The sequence below is a fragment of the Cupressus sempervirens genome, chromosome 5, assembly GCF_028749045.1.
Source record: "Cupressus sempervirens isolate cs-2001-9-10 chromosome 5, ASM2874904v1, whole genome shotgun sequence".
Taxonomy (NCBI): Eukaryota; Viridiplantae; Streptophyta; class Pinopsida; order Cupressales; family Cupressaceae; genus Cupressus; species Cupressus sempervirens.
The window spans coordinates 122,654,648-122,671,628 of NC_143122.1; the positions used below are offsets into that span (position 1 = coordinate 122,654,648).

At 37.6% G+C, this 16,981-nt stretch overlaps 1 protein-coding gene across 1 annotated transcript in view; it reads left to right on the forward strand.

Moving 5' to 3' along the window:
- Positions 1–16,981, forward strand: part of LOC149554814 (FMN-linked oxidoreductases superfamily protein) — a 74,332-nt gene that overhangs the window by 25,915 nt on the left and 31,436 nt on the right. The window contains exons 2-3 of the mRNA XM_089828828.1: positions 5,155–5,271; positions 5,431–5,670. Coding sequence (XP_089684954.1) covers positions 5,155–5,271; positions 5,431–5,670 — 357 coding nt within the window. The remainder of the gene's footprint in view (positions 1–5,154; positions 5,272–5,430; positions 5,671–16,981) is intronic.

A 16,981-nucleotide genomic window follows, 5' to 3' on the forward strand; every position in this document is an offset into this window, starting at 1 on the left:
GGGTAATTAGATTTGTAGTGTTCAGATATTTCACATTTGAAGCATTTTATTTTGGATAGATCTTTCTTAGGTTTGTCATTCTTTTGATTACCCTTCTTCTTCTTGAAGTGCTTCTTCTTACCTTTATAGGAATTTGTGTTGAGAACATGAAGTTCTTCATTTTCAATTCTCAATCTTCCTCCTTTCTTAAGTTTCCTAGATTCTTCTTGCAGGAAATCTCTTTTAAGTCTATTAAAGTTTGGAAGATTGTCTCTAGCACTTACTCCTTGTAAGAATGTTTCCCATGAATCTGGTAACCCATCTATAGCCATGAGTATTAGTTCCTTGTCTTCAGTTATGGTCCCTATACTTGCAAGTTCGTCTTTTAGACTAGCCACCCTTAGGAAGTAAGAGTTCATAGATTCTCCCTTCTTTATCTATATATGATTTAGTTGCCTTTTTAATGCAAGGGTTCTAGTCGCATTGTTAACCTCATATGCATTTAATAATGCATTCATCATATGAAATGCTGTTTGATGTTTTATTAGCATAGGTACTATTTCATTTTTCACTCCATCTAATATGATTTGCATGGCTTTCCTGTTTCCTTTACTCCAAATAGTTTTATTAGGTTCAACATCAGGTTGCTTCGATGCTGAATCAACAAACTGTTTCACATCATTGTTTTGAAGAATCATCATAATTCTGAATTTCCAAGCAACGAAGTGTTCTTTCCCATCAAACCTATGCTCGGGTCTGATTGTGCTTGCCATTGAAATAGAAGGATATTGCTAGATATATGTCTGATTGTCAATTTGCAAAGCCTAGGTTCAACTACCAGAGCTCTGATACCATGTTAAGTTTTTGCAAATTTTGCTACCAATCAGATTGAGATAATACCTTCTTCTATGCGTGCTGAAGATGATCTTCCATAACCAGACTTGAATGAAGTGATACCAATAATAAAAATATTATTCTAGAAATGTTTTATCTCTGCAAGTATTCGTCTAGGGCAGTATTGTGAAAGGAACAAACTATTTGTTATTTTGTATGTCCTTTATCTACAACCACACCCTATATAAATACGACAACCAAAGGGCATGTCCCTTGAAGGGACATGACCCTATCTAGGTCGGCCCATAATTGTATTCTCATAACTACAGCCAAAGGAAGAATAGGTTTGTAATCAAACTTAACTAAGATTAGTTAAGTTAAATACTCAAATACAATTATTCCAAAGGAGACACCGATCATGCCTAGACAAGGAACAATTATATATAGGCCTTCATAAGGCATTCCATGCATGATAAGATCTGTGCGATCTGTACAATCAGATCAGTATGGTAATCAAAGTTACAGATTTAACACTTCGCGTTTTGCATATCTCTTCATATGGTAAAATGTCAGGTATTTAGGGTGAGTTACCTATCCCACCTCGGATGCCATGTCGTGCTCACTTGGTTATAAGAAAGATAGAAATGAATATGACAGCAATACCATCATAAATCTCTTCTCTAGTTGTTGATGCCATACAAAGGCATTATCTTAATTTCAATAGATCATATGGCAATATCAGAGGTAAAAATCTTTATCAGAGCTATAATTTTCAGCAGGCTTACCACACAAGGCACTCCTACCATTAACAAGAGGCTAGTGGCCCAAAGTTGTTGGAGTCAAACAAGTAGACATCACAACAACATCCACTCAACTAAAGTACTTCAACATGAAAATAAATCTACTCTAAGTGAAAGATTGAGCAAACCATGCAACACATGCAACACTTCAAAGCAACATTAAATGATTCACCATGAGAACCAGCAATGAACCATCAATTATTTCAATAGCATTATAGCAAAAATTTGACCAAGTCTCTCTTGGAGCTAGCCTACTCTAATTTCCTAATCTATTTTCAACCTTCGGGCTCCACCACTACTAACTTTACAAATGAGAAGGCCTTAACCTTTTATAAATGTTCAATTACAACGAAGGGCCAAGATCGGTTGAAGATCAAGGACCAAGTTTTAACCCTACAACCCTAACTAGGGTTGCGAAATTTACAACCAACACAAGGACATCACATTGCGAGCCAATGAAAAAATTACGAAGCCTTTTACAATCAATGAGAAAATAGGACACTTGGCATGCTGTGATTACTTGTGTTTGAAATTGGAATTTTTGATTGAAGAGGACAATCAATTGCCACCTCATCATCCTTATCTTGTAGATCTATTTAAGAACACGTGCTTGGAGCTTTGGCTTGTAGAAGGTGTTTGTTAAAGCTGCAAAAATTTCTTGCTTCTAACTTTGATTAGCTTTTCTAAAGCTACCAACCCTTGGATGATGATTGAGATGTTTCATGTCTTCAAATTATTTCCCTCTTCTTGAATTTTCTCATGTCTTGAGTTGAACTCACCTTCCAATAGCTGGTCTTGAAACTCACATCTTGAATTTGTAAACATGATTTGAATTTGGTTGCACTTATGAACTTGCATCTTGAAGCTTCATGTGGTTCAATCTCTCATATTTTGAACTTGAATTTGCCTCCAAAGGCTTGATTTGAGCCTGCCTTCTCACCTTGAATTCTTGAAGCTTGAGCTTGAAGTTGCTAAGCTTGGTCTCATCGTCACCTCCCTGCCCCATTTTCCTTGCAAAACAAGAGGGAAATGTATAAGTTCATGAAAAGATGAAAGAAATTTGAATGCTCTCACAAAATAAAATTGCATCAAATCAAAATAAAAGGCCCTTGATCATGTACCCCCCTTAATTTGGAATAAAAACTAATGTTTGAATCTTTCCTCTTGCAAATTTTTGAAGTGATATCATGTGAAAATCTGGAAGGATACATGGGTTTAAGTATTTACAACACAATATACCTGGATTTTAGTCTTTCTTACCACGTTTTATTCTCAGATTTTGAAAGAAATCTGCCTCAATAGTCCAAGAATTATTGCTTTTCAAGAGATTTTTATTCTTCTCTTATGTTGATCTGCTCCTCCTCGTGTTAGTCCACCCCCTTTATGTAGTAATTTGCTTCCCTCTACAGAACCTCACCTTGCAAGCTAAGAAGAAATTCGTTGTCAATTCACTGACATTGAAAAGGTAATTTTCTGTCTAAAATCGCTGCTAAATGAGGGGTAGTTTGTTGCATGTAGCAGACGTAAAACTGCTATGCTTTTGGTGTGAAAAAGGAAATACCTTAAGCTTTTTTAATAGGCAATTTGGAGCTGAAAAGGCACGTTACCCAAGAAGGCCAACTTTTGCCTCTTAGCCAATAGAAATTCTATTAAATTTAATTCGTTTGACTCATATTGGCTGACTTGTACAAGGGAATTACATTTAGTTTTTTGATGGCTGGGTGGAAATCTCATAAAGATGGGCAAAAATGCCTAGGAGAGGGTGGATGTCCTGGAATTTGGGCATGTTCACAAAACACATTGTATTCTAACTCAAAAAAAACTTCGTCGGTTAACCCATTTGATTGCTTTGTTTCAATATATTGGCATTGAATTGGATTGTTTCCACAGAACTTCCATCAGATTGCAGGGCAGAAATTGGTGAAGTTTGGGAAAAAATTGTGTCAAAGTGGGTTAGATTCCGACCCTACTTGAGCATTTTTTTCAGAACTCAATCATTTTTATTGAAACTCCCTCCCTTTCAGTCACTTTTGTTTCTCAAATTTGTCAAGTGTCTGACATTGATTTACTTGGCATCAAAGATCTTGCTGGTTGGATAGGGGTGGAAACCTTCAATGTTTGGGCAAAAAATGGCCAAAGGTGGTCAGATTCCGACCCATCTTGTGCGTTTCTCTACTAAACTCGATCACTTTTTTTTAATTATCTAGTTTGTTCAATGACTTTTCTTTCATATTTCACAAAGTCTTTCATTATTTTTGATTGAGGCCAAGGAATTTTTCAAAAGGGTAGGGTGGAAATTTGCTGATGTTGGGCATATCTGCCCAAAGAGGGTCACAATCCAACCCATCTTGGCCAATTCTCAGTCACTTGTACCAAAAATTCCTGCCTTTCAAGTTGTTTTTTCCATATTTTGCCAAGTTTCCACCAATTTGCTCAATACCCAGAGGATTTTGATTAAAATAAGCGGGGAGGGGGGGGGACTGCCTGTTTGGGTGTTAATGCCCAAAGAGGATCAGAATCCAACCCATCTTGGGCAATTCTCAGCCACTTCATCAAAATTGTCTAAGTGTGGAACCATTAAATCTGGCCTTATTCTATGTTACCCCATCCAAATCTGCAAGTTTTCATCATGTTACTCTTTAAAGGCTTGATTGAAGGGGGCAGAATTTTGCCTATGTTGGGAAATAATGCCCAAAGACAGTTGGATTCCGACCCATCTTGGGCATTTCAGTCATTTCATCCAAGACATTCAATTGTCAAAAACCATCAGATCTGGTCACTTCATTTTATCTTATCAAAAATTTGTTAGCTCTTCAACACCCAAGGAAAAATGCAAGTCATCACTTAGGGGCTGAAATTTGAGGGTTTGGGACTGAATTCACAGAAGTCGCCATTAGAGACTTGACCCTTAAAACCTTTTAAAACCTTCCTTAGCAAAAATTGTGATAACTCCCCTTAACTCATGGCATCAATCTTCGATCAAGGGAAAGACCTGAAAAATGCTGCTAGCTAGAGTTTTTAAGACCACCTAAACCTATTGGGGAAAAAAAAAGAGGGGTCCCCATTTGCAATGGGCGATGGTGTGAAAACCTCACAACAGGAGGCACATAAAAGAATGTTTATAAACATCTTAGCCCGCAATTCAATTATAGCCTTACTGCTATTCTTTAGCCTTTGAATAACTTTGAATCTATTTGGACCTGGTGATGTGCCCTGAGCTCTCCGCTTCATTATTGAAGGCTACACCAAATATTAAATTGCATAAATTAGTCTAATTTGCCTTTTCTGGTCAATGAAGTTTCATCTCCATCTTCTAGGCCAGGACTTTAGTAAGGAGTCTAATCAAACTGAGCTTTTGGATCCCCTTTTGTTTCAGACTAAGATCTCTAGGCAGAGAGGCAGGTGTTCACTAACCAAAAAAAGTTCAAATACATTAAGCTTGAAAGTTTTAAATTAATATTGTTCTCATGTTTTTAATAGACATTGTCTGGTGATTTCACAAAACTTAAAAAGGATTCTGTAAATCTCTTTTTGTTTGCAGGAAAGAAAATCATCACAAAATATTTGTGTTGCTGTTGCAAAGGCAGGTGATATCAAAGCATGCAATTATGGAGATAGCTGCCGTTTGAGTCATGATCTAGAAGGCTTTCTTGCACAGGTATATTGAAAGGAGTCAGGTTGCTTGTACATAAGTACTTTTGCTAGGATGTATGGAGCACCTGACCATAAAAAGAATCACTTTTGGCTATGAGCTGAAGATTTGCTTCCATTGTTTATACCATTTCTTCAAATTTGATGTATATGTATTTATTTGCAGAAACCTCCAGATCTCCCTGGAAGGTGTCCTTCTATAAATAAAACAGAACCATGTCAATACGGAGTTGCTTGTCGGTTTTCTGGAACTCATGCAGAGCGGGATTCCTCACAATTAGAGAATGCCTTAAAAGATGCTAGCTTTGAGATGAATAGTCTTGTCAAAGATTTGCAAAAGAAGATTTGGAAAAATACCGTAACATTTCCCAAGGCACAAGAGCAACTTAAAAACCTGGGGATTCTGGTATGATGATATTTTCAACTATTATGTTCATACTTTGAAGTGATCTTTCCATTGTTCATTTCTTCGATTATTTTAATGGCTTTCTAAATATGTAGCACATGAATCTGATATAATGTCTGCAATGCCTGTGTAGTCGGAATAAAGTAACTATTATGTTAGTACTTGTTAAAGCTAGTTGGGTTGGGTAGTTAGGTGGTAAGGAAAAGCGTCACATGAATCTGATATAATGTCTGCAATGCCCGTCTAGTTGGAATAAAGTAACTATTATGTTAGTACTTGTTAAAGCTAGTTGGGTTGGGTAGTTAGGTGGTAAGGAAAAGCGTCAGTGACATTTTTCCTTACCACCTAACTACCCAACCCAACTAGCTTTACAAGTACTAACATAATAGTTACTTTATTCTGACTACAGCCTGATGTGGAATTTTTATTTGAGGGCCACATCTTTTACATCTCACGGATAGATGGGAATGCACGATAAACCAAGAGAACCAGTTAAAATGGCATTAGAAGTAGTAGTTACACAATTAGACATTTTTTTTTGTTTCAGTGATTTTTTTTGTTGAAGTGTCTCTAGAGTACTGATGCACGGTTCCCCTGTACAAGAACAAAATAAATTATTTTACTTGCTGTATTCATGAAGTATCTTCATAATGTCTTCTTGTTGGAACTTTAATGTGTTTAATATGGAGTTATTATTAAACATAGTTACATGAAGTTCCGTGATGGGGGCATTTGGGGATGTAGGGACAAGTTTTGAGGATGGGGGGACCAAGGGCCTAAATTTGGGATTGATGGTGGGGGAGTGGTGCTGATATACATATAGTACTTGAAAATGTAGTTATTATAAGAGTTCCACATGAAATTTTGACAAATTAAAACTCAAAAGCAACTGAACTTTGAAGTGAACACCTATTGAACAATGAAATTTTCAAATGTGAGATTTATATTATATTCAAGAGAGTACAGGGATGGTTACAAATGTTAGAATAATAAAATACTAAAATGGAGTCAAGTGAGGCCTTTATTCATCCTTAAACTCTTTACACTAGAGCTGTTGGACTGCAGGAGGTCAAGCTCCTCCAAACTAATACCAACCTGTCCTGTTTTTGTAACTATAGGATCCTCATCAATTTGTTTTGTCTCCTCATGGTTAACATTCCACTGTGCTGCTGGAATCTATTACAATGAAAGGGTGTAGCGGTCAATGTGATGCAACACACTATGTACAGCCATAACCTTCTTTGTGATTCCAGAGCTAAGCTTTTTCCACTGCAGAGAGTGGATGAAGTTAATAAGTGGATCAATTCCTTAGTATTAGAAGAACAAAAAATCCTAGATAGAAAACAAATGACTAGAGAGGTAGTTGAAGGATTTGATCCTTGCATGGTTCACCACAAAATTGGGTCATCATATATTATAGTATGTCTATCCATCTTGGCCTGCTGAAAATAACCCCTAGGAGCAGGAAATTTGTCCACTTAGTATGAATGATGCTGGCCTCTAGAAGATCATACATCTTTTAGATGGCCCTCATGAACCCTGCCTTCACCTCAGCATACTTGAAGGGGGTAACTACTCGGTCTTTGTACATACCACTTGGGGTTCAATGCATAGGCAGCCATGGGCTAGTAAGCGTCGAGCTTCTCCCATCTCTGAGGATTGATTGGCTCAATGTGCCCATTTGTAGAATGCTATTGTGGGGTCCTCTCACATGACGACCTTCATTCAGTGTAAGCATAGAATCAATGCACTTATACACCTCTCCAAGAATTCCCATATCTAATGCCTTGAAAACTTGGATGGAGACCATTTTCTTATCACCCCAAAACCCATCACTTTTCGGTTTATCCTTACCTTGTTTCCAAGCTTTGTCTTGGACGTGGGCCATGGATTCCGTTGTGCTGCCACTATCATTAGTTGCAATGCCTCTTTCAACTTAAATCATTCTCTCTAACAGAATGAAACAGCATGCACATCGAGTTTTAATAGGTTTCGAGAATTCCTTCTTAGAGAAGGTCTCGATGAGTGCATGTGAAGTATGGCAGTGATAGATAAACATCTTCACATCTCAACCATCATTGGCCACTCCATTGATCTAGTAAATCTTCCCCATTTCCTTGAGTGCGTTATTCATGGCATGCACCTAAGGAGTCTATCAAATATGTCCATGAGCCACGTCAACAAATTTCCTTGCAGCTTTGTACCCATAGTCCACATCTGTCTCTACTTGGACTACATTTTGTGGTCCAACCTCCCTCATAGTATCCTTGAGGATCTAAAAGCGAAAATTAGCATCCTTGTGATGCCCCTAACAATCAATTGCCTTGAAAAAATGTGAGCACTTTGAACATGTAACCATGATATTGGTGAATGGCTGATGCCTATCTTCTATCCACTCATTCATGACTCTACTAATCCACTTGTCAACCAACATTTCTTTATTTTCTCCAATAGTACATATATGTTGCAATAGTTCTTTGAAATATCCCGAACCGGATATTTACTAAACTTTCCGTTCAACAATATATTTAGAAATAAAACATTGCAGATCTTTTCTGGCACAATCGAAACTAGTAGAAATTCCAATAGATATTTAATCAACTTTTTCTTAAATTTAATATTCAAACTCAACATAGACAGATATAATATGATGCAACAATAAAACCAACAGATTCTCCACAAGAAAATAACCGTCTTTCCAAGATACTATTTAGGATTTGAACGTATGAAAGTATGTCACAACTCAGTAATATAAAACCAGAAAACTCTTGTACAACTCTGTAGATACGTTATTGCATTTTACAACAACAGTACAATAACCAACACTAGAAAAAACAATCTTAAATACAGATTTAACAGTCAGATTGAAATACTAGAATAAGAACATGTAAGTGCATATGAAACACCTGAACTGATGTCTCCTCATATAATGGGTTTGTGTCCACTGTCTATCGGCATGAGGGGCTACGTCCTTATACTAGCTGAAAGTTGAAGCTTTCCAAATACTCTCACAAGAGAGAACTGAAATCTGGAATAATAAATCAAGCATACCCAGTAATGAGCCTCTTTCCCCTTTTAAAACACAAACTAAGACTCTTCGATTCCCCTCAGGCTTTCGCCCTATTCTCGTGACTCTTCAACTTCCTTCTGGCATTTCCTCTTATTCCTCCTTGACCTTTTGCCCTCTTTATAACATTAAATTGACCTTTGAATAATTTGAGTCTACGTCTCATAGTCAATTTTAACATTATATAAAATAAGACTTCAATATTTCTAATGTCTCTAAAAGGGGACATTGCAAATCTCCCCTCCTTAAAATTGCTTGTCCTCAAGCAATCAGTACTAGGATCCCATACGAGTCTGCAGGTAGCCTTGTAGTCCAAACTGAAAACAATTCTAGCCACACTGCAAAGTAAGATGTCACTTTGCAATCTATCTCTGAACCGGATCCTTGGATCCATATAACTCTCCGAAAAAACTCTGCACTTATAAATTGAACAACTCTGATCATCACTGATACCACTGAATCCAACCTCAAACTGAGTAGACTTACAACAAGGTCCTCAACAAGCCAAAAATACATACGATCAACACCTGGATCCCAAACCCTGTTGTCATAACAAGCCACTATGATAAGATAGAAATGTATCAGTGAACTATGCATAACCCAAAAGATGATGACAACCCAACCTAAATAGATGATATAATAAACAAGTCGCTCAAAAACTGAGTGTGACACCTTGGGTGCAACAAATACCAAACTGTCATCTTCAATTTGGAGAATCTCCGAGTACATAGGTACTATGAATAAGAATGAAGCTGAAAGAGCATTCCCTATGATCAACATATAACTCTACTTAAAACTGCACCAAAAGCTATCCAAAGGCTGATGCAAATAATCCAACGAACTCTTGTATGGTGTGAAATCAGGAACCTAATGTGGACTGACCCTATGATGCACAATTGTAGTCAAATCACCACTTCCATCTTGTGACTCATATTCCTTGCTAGGAATCTATTGTGAGGTTTTCACACCATCGCCCCAAAATTTTGGGGACCTTCATTTCTTCAGTTGCCTTAGCAATTTTTTTGGAGTTGCCCAGGGGTTTTCAATTTAAAAAATTTTACACCTTGGACGCCTTCGGGCCAGTAGGGATTTGATTTGGTTTATTTTTTTTCATCCGGTGCAAAACTTGATTTTTCGGAACACGTAATTTTATCCTTAGGCCAAACAGGATTCAACAACATTTTTTTTTGCGATGGTTAGAACGATATCCGGTAAGATAAATTTGCAAAGTTTGGACTTAGAAGGAATTTTGAAAATTTGAAATGATTGTATAAGCTTGAACATTTTCAAAATGAAATTTTTAGATTTAGTCGTTTTGGAAAATCTTGAATTTTTTGGTGAAAAAGGAAATTTTTGATAGTGAAATTGAAATTGGAGTTTGAATTTTGACTGCTAGGGAAAGGATTTATTTTGTAAAAAAAAAAAATTGAAATTGTATTTGCAAAATTTGAAATTGGATTAAATTGCAAAATCTCATTAATTTGGTTGAAATTTTGCTTAGAGGATTTTTAAAATGTTAAAGGAAATTGGTAATTTGAAATTGAAAATTGATTTTGGCTTGCTAAATTCGATTTTAATGATAATTTAATTGCCAAAACATTATTAAATAAAAATTTGACATCTCTTAGGCTTACCTTGTTTCTATTTTGTAATTTTTGATCAAAACTAACAATTAAATGAGCCAATATCACTATAAGGCTAAGTAATTTTAATGTTGCATCTAAATCTGGGCCATTAATTAAGGGACTAATTTAATTTTGTTTTCCCTCTAGGCAGGTCGACCCCCTTGAGGAGGCAAAAAAATTTGGTATCAGAGAGGCTTCCCCCCTTCTTATTTCCTCATTCCTTTTTCCTCCTCCTTGGATGTGCAATTTTCTTCTAAAGGCGAATTTCTTGCTTGGGCATTTTTTTGGAGAGTCAGATTTTTTTTTTCCTTTTTTGGTGGCATTTTCTCCTTCTTGCTTGGGCAAATTTCTGCCCTAGGGCGATTTTGGGGTGGATCTGATTTTTTTTTCCAGCTTGGGCAATTTTTGTTGGGGCTGATTTCTCCATCTTTGGCTGTGATTTCTCCTTCTAGAATTGGGTGATTTTATTTGGTGAAGAGGCTATAGGATTCAAGGTCTGATTTTGGCTAGTGTGGGCAATCTCAAGGAGGTCAAAATTCTGATTTTTGCTAGGGCATCATTATTTGCAAGGAGGATTGAAATTTCTAAGATTTGATCCGAACTTGAAAAGGGCCCGGTTATTGGTAAAGGCAAATTTAAGGTAAAATTCTATTCATTTTTAGAGATGACGATTGGTTTAAAGGCGGGTTCTATTTCTTGCTCTTGCTTAGTTCGTTTCCCTTATTTTCTTATTGCACTCATCATCCACCACTTCATTATTCCATTGATAGGCTGAAATTGGGAGGTATAAGTGTAGATTTCATGATAGGACACTTGGAGAGGCAGAAATAAGCTAGACCACCCTAGGATTGAAGTTGGGAGATATAAGTGTAGTCCATTCTAAGGTAACGAAGAGGCAGAAATAAGTGGTAGTCCCACCCTTAGAAAAGAAGGTTGGAGATTGATAAGTGTAGAGATAGGACTTGGAGAGGCAAAAATAAGCTAGATTCCATCGATAGAAAGAAAGTTGGAGATTGATAAGCGTAGTCCATATCATTTAGAACGAAGGGGCAAAAATAAGTATTTAGGATGGTAGATGTTAGTGTAAGCAAGAACCCAAAGGGAATGAATACCAAAAAAGATAAGGAAGACATGATGCCTAAGACCACCTTCTCGAAAGTGAGGTGAATAAGTGATACCAATATCGATACAGTGAACTTGATACAGTCGAAGGATAGATTGAAGGAAGGACAATCCCCCATGGTGAAGAAGATCTACAAGAGCGGAATTGTACACGTGGCGACCTTCCCTCCTACTCTGCTTTGTCCAGAATTGGTAATGGAGTGTGCATCCCAGTTTGATATTGTTACCAAGTCCATCATTTTTGATGAAAGGAAGAGAGTGTTAGCCAACATCGGCAGACAAGTGGTCGAAGAAGTATTTAATATTCCCCAGTATAAAGCATGACAGTGGTAATGATGGATCAGGCAGCCAAGTTATTTCAGGATAATCAGGAGGCTTACTTCATTCATCTAAAGCAGAATTGGTTACACGAAGGCAAGAAGGGAGTTACCAAGGTGTCAAAGCTCACCAAGTTAGATTTCAAACCGGAGTATGGTGATCTTATTGTGCTTCTCGGCCGAATCACGGGCATGGCTCAAGGTATGCAATTCAAAAATTGGATGTACTTCTTTATTGATGAAATTGAAAATGGAAAGAGAAAATTTGATTGGGCTAGAATTATAAGAGAAAATTTAGAGTTGTAACTTAGGATAGTGCAAAATCAAAAGCAATTCTACGTGGGGTCCTATCTTTTCTATTTGATTGCGAGACTATATGAAAATTCTGGACTTAAGGCCTTAGGAGTGATTGGCAATGGGCCAGGGCAATGTTTGGTGCATGAGTGCTATCCACAACTTCATTTACACAACACCAAAGATTATAAGATGTTTTATGACGCCTTTGCCATGAAGACGGTAAGGATATTACAAGGGACACCTGCTAAGAGGCTCTCATCGGAAGCAAAAGTAAAAGTTAAGAAGTATGGGAGTTGGTTTATCCAATTTTCACAATTCACATTTATTAGAGTGGCAAGAAGTATAGTTTGTCCCAAGAGACTTCCAAGGTACCCACCCGACAAGATAGTCTTGATGGACTTGGCTAGGCAACTTGAGCATTATGACAAGATAATGAAACTTAAAGGTAAGACAGGGATTACCTTCTCACTTGGAATAGGCAATGATACTTGTCCTAATCCTGTCGCCTTTGTAGTTGCGGAGAAAGAATTAGAATGGTATCCTCTAGGATGGTATAGGCAAGGCAAGGATTCAATCGTAATGGTCTCATCAAGGCATCTCATGAAAACACATTTAAACATATTCCTACTATAGAAGATTTTTGGGCCAATGCATAGGACGACTTTTACATGAGAAAGCTAGCTTTCTCAAGACTGTCAGTGGGCATGATGAGGGCAATCAAATGGAGAGGCCTTGATATTCCCGATCAGTTGGAAGATGATGAAAATGTACTAAGAGAAGATTATGATACAGTGGATGGAATGGAGTTGAGTCCAGTGGATTGGGATGATCATTAGGATCCTTCCTTAGAGGCAGTTACAAGGACAATTGATCTACACATTGAGTCGTGGTACAATGAGAAGTTAAGGCAATTACAAAATCGGAAGGTACGCCTTATGAGATGATGAAATTGAAAGTAGGTCTAGTGGAGTCAGTCGGACAGAAAGGTGAGGGCAGAAGCTAGCAACCAAGAGTAGTTAAGAGTAGGAAGAGAAATTTGGAGGTTGAGAAGAGTAAAGAACATCAAGAACCTCTAGCAAAGAGACAGAATGCAGCACCGTCAAGGGAGAGCATAATTGGGACTAGAGGCCAAGAGGATAATACAAGTGGACACGGGGCCGTGGTAGAGGAGAGTTCTGATTCAGAATCAAGCGATTACAACAACAGTATCGAGTACTCTCCTCTCTCGGAGAACCAACATAGAGATGATGTGACAATCACTAGTGAAGAAGAGGATAGGCCAATTGATATTGAGGAAATAAGCCAGGTGCTCGAGGCCATTGGTGATGTTTTGCTAGTTGAACCGAATCCAAATTTGAGGAGATGCACTGCACCGCTATGGTTAAGGCAAATGCTTATGTCAAGAGGTGAGGTGGTGACTGTCCGAACAACTGAAGATATTCAAGGGTTGGTGGAAAAGGAAGATAGTGATAAACATAAGCAAATTGCAAAAATGGTGGCAAAGGTAATTAGGAGCGATGATGAGGGTCATCGAAAGGTTCAGATTGCTATACCAAAGGTTAGCAAGGAAGTTGACAAGATTGTAGCTTAGGAGTATGAAATAGTTGAGCATAACTTGGGAAGAATCACAAATGACATGGAATGTGAGGAGATTTAAGAAGGCATGGTTTTAATTAGAGAAAGGTTGAGGAAGGCAAACGAGAGGATTGTAAAGTTGGAGGCCAAAAACAAGTAATGGAGAGATTGCCAGCTTATCCAATAGTTGCATTAGACAACCCTTCCGCAAGACAGCGGGAGCAACATAGAAGAAATATCGGCTCAGTTGCATGAAGTCAAGGATTGGATCCATGCTATAACTCAAGATGGGCGAAATTTCTTGCCTTCCTTTGTCTTGACATTCAGGTCATTGGTGGCTATTAGAGACAAATTTAGAACATTTGAAGGTGAGTGGAAGGATTTCCTTCTAGTCAAGGACTTAGCCATTCCTAGGCTACAAGCATTTATCAAGCTACTAGAAAGATATTTGGAGAGAACCAAGTTGATAGATGGAAGAGGAATGAGTACGGTTGAGTCCTAGTTTATTGCCTTGACCATCAAATTGAGGATACTTGAAGAGATACGGAACGAGATTGCACAACATAGCCCAGGCGTTGACACTTCCATTTCAACCATAATGAGCGATGTTGGGGTTGCACTTGATTTTGAAGATACCAAAGAGGAGAACATAAATGAGACAGAGTTTGGATCGAGATTGGATGAGTTGGGGAAGGTTACCATCAAGAAGAAGCATTTGGGCACCTTTGCCTTCCTCAATGCCTTTATCGGATGTGCGAAGGAGTATGAGAAGGATCATAAGAAGACATTGCAAGCAGCGAGCAATGTGATGAATTTAGCTGAGCTCAAGATGAGGCACACGCTTTGCCCTCCCATGAAGGAAGTCAATGACAGGCTAGCCAAGTTCATTGCTTTGGCTAAGAAGATGAAAGAAAAGGGTAGAATTATATTAGAAGAGCATTTGATGTAAGTCCAAGTGGCAATTTTTCTTTTCTTTTGGGTAGGATAGATGTTTGATTCTGATTGGCTAGCATTTTGGTGCCTTCTCATTGGTTGCCACTTTTCTTTTTTTTCATTGGTCTATTGATGAGGTGGCATCTTCTCATTGATTGATGGGGTGGCAACCCTAATTAGGGTTTCTAGGCTCTAATCTAGATTGTTGATTTTGCCTCTTAATTTCTACCGTTGGTTGTAATTTTGGCCCCTATATAAGGCCATTTGCTCTCATTTGTAAAGGGTTGAAGAAAATTGTTGCTAAGGTAATGCCAAAATTGCTTCTCTTTATCATTGTTGTGACTTGCATGGTGATTAAGAACATTTGGTGTTATTGCATGGTTTCTACTTTCAATAGTTAAAGTTAGATTTTATTGAAGTTGTTAAAGTAGATTTTATTTCAAGAAAGTTGTTAAGAGTAAGAGTAGATGGATAGTTGCATGGTGATATTAGTGGATGTTTGATAGGGATCTATAAACTAGGCCACTAGGATCCTAGTAGCTTGTTAGGAATCCTTGCATGGTAAGCTAGTCTTTTTCCCTTGAATCATTGCATCTATGGAGGTAGAGCCATTAGTAAGCTTTCATCAGATTTGATCCCCATCCATTTGCTAATCTTTCCATTCATAAGAGTAGGAGTAGAGTAGCAAGTAGTGTAAGAGTTGGAGTTCATTTTTAGAAGAAAGTTAAAAAATCAGAGCATTATTGGCAGACACACCCTCCATCATCATCACCATCAACATTATTTGGCGTTCATATACTTTGCAAAGCCAGACATCATCATCATCACAACGAGAGTTTGATAATCCTTGAATGAACAACGTAAGGCCGACTACGTGATTAACCAACAAATCACATTAATATAACTGAGTTAGTATCCATAGGTGTAAAGAACATTGGAGTTTTTCTTATGTCTTCATGAGTATTTACTTTTCAAGAGAGGGATTGAGTGTTTGATATTCTATATCAAATATTCAATTACTATATTTTATGCAGTGGTACAAAACTAACGTCAACAAAATCGTACTAGGATTCCATCTCCTGAGACCAAAATCATCTCCTTCATGATAATGAAAAGGACAGTCCTCGTTTACCTCAAACAAGGGATTATCAGAAATCCAATCAGCATCAACTTCAAACACGGGGTTATTGATAAGTTGAAAGTGATTTGAAACTTTGACACTTGGTCTTTTAGGACAACCGTCCAAGCCATAAGTTTGCTGAATGCTATCAAGCTCGACAATGACTTCTTTGAAAAACTTTTGCCTCACCTTACCCTCATGTTCCAAAGAGTGATTCATGACCCTGATCTGATTTTCTGTTTCCTGAAGAGAAAATTAAGTTTCAACCAATGCCTCCTGAATAGACTTTTAAGCTCCTAATTGAGCTCCATAATCCCATTCCTTTCCCTTTTCAATTGAGCAACATGTATTTCAGCAACCTTAAGAATGTTATCCCCGTCGAATAGCAAATATAAATAATTTGATTTCATAGTTTCAAGAGCTGTCTTGATTAGTTGCAAATCAGAAACAAGCCAATCTGCTTCCACTTTCCTTTGAACCTTTCTGTAGAGATCTTCCACCATCTTGTGAGTGCTGTCATAACGAACCAGCGATGCCACAACCATGTCATTACTAACCTTCAACTGATTCTTTAAGGAATGCATGTCATTATTGTCCTGTTGAAATGGTTCATCATTTTGCATCGTCATCTTAACTTGTCCCACCAAATTCATGTCATGGACATCAGAAATATATGGTTCGTCACACCTCTCAAAATCATAGTCCTTTCCCTTGTTCTCTTGATTTGAATGTGAAGACCCGAATGTTACCATGTTATCATTTGTAAATGAAGGCTCATCAAACCAAGGCCCCAATCTACTCATACTTCATGTGCAATCGTTCTCTTCAACCTGCTTATGAAAGCTAACCTCCAAATTCCCAATGTAGAAACTTGCACCTTGTGTAACATCTCTTACGTGATCATGTGACGGCTGTAAATCATTGGTAGTTGGCTGATCTTTTGTTTTAAACCCCTTTAAAGGCTGATTTTGATCTGCTGAAAACTCTTCATACAAATTTTTGCATTGGTCTTTTTTAAGGAGATCCTGAACCAATTCAAAGTACTTCCCTTTTGTCTTTTCCGTCTTATTTTGCTGCTCCAGATGTAAATCCAAGTAATCATGGAGTGATAAATCATTCTGAATTCAGGTAGGAAGTTCATTATACTCTTTATAAACCTCGAGTATTTCTTCTCTAATATTAGATTCAGAATATTGGGCTAATTGCTTATGTGGCTTCATAGTACCTATCCTAATTTTATCCAAACCCTGTAATT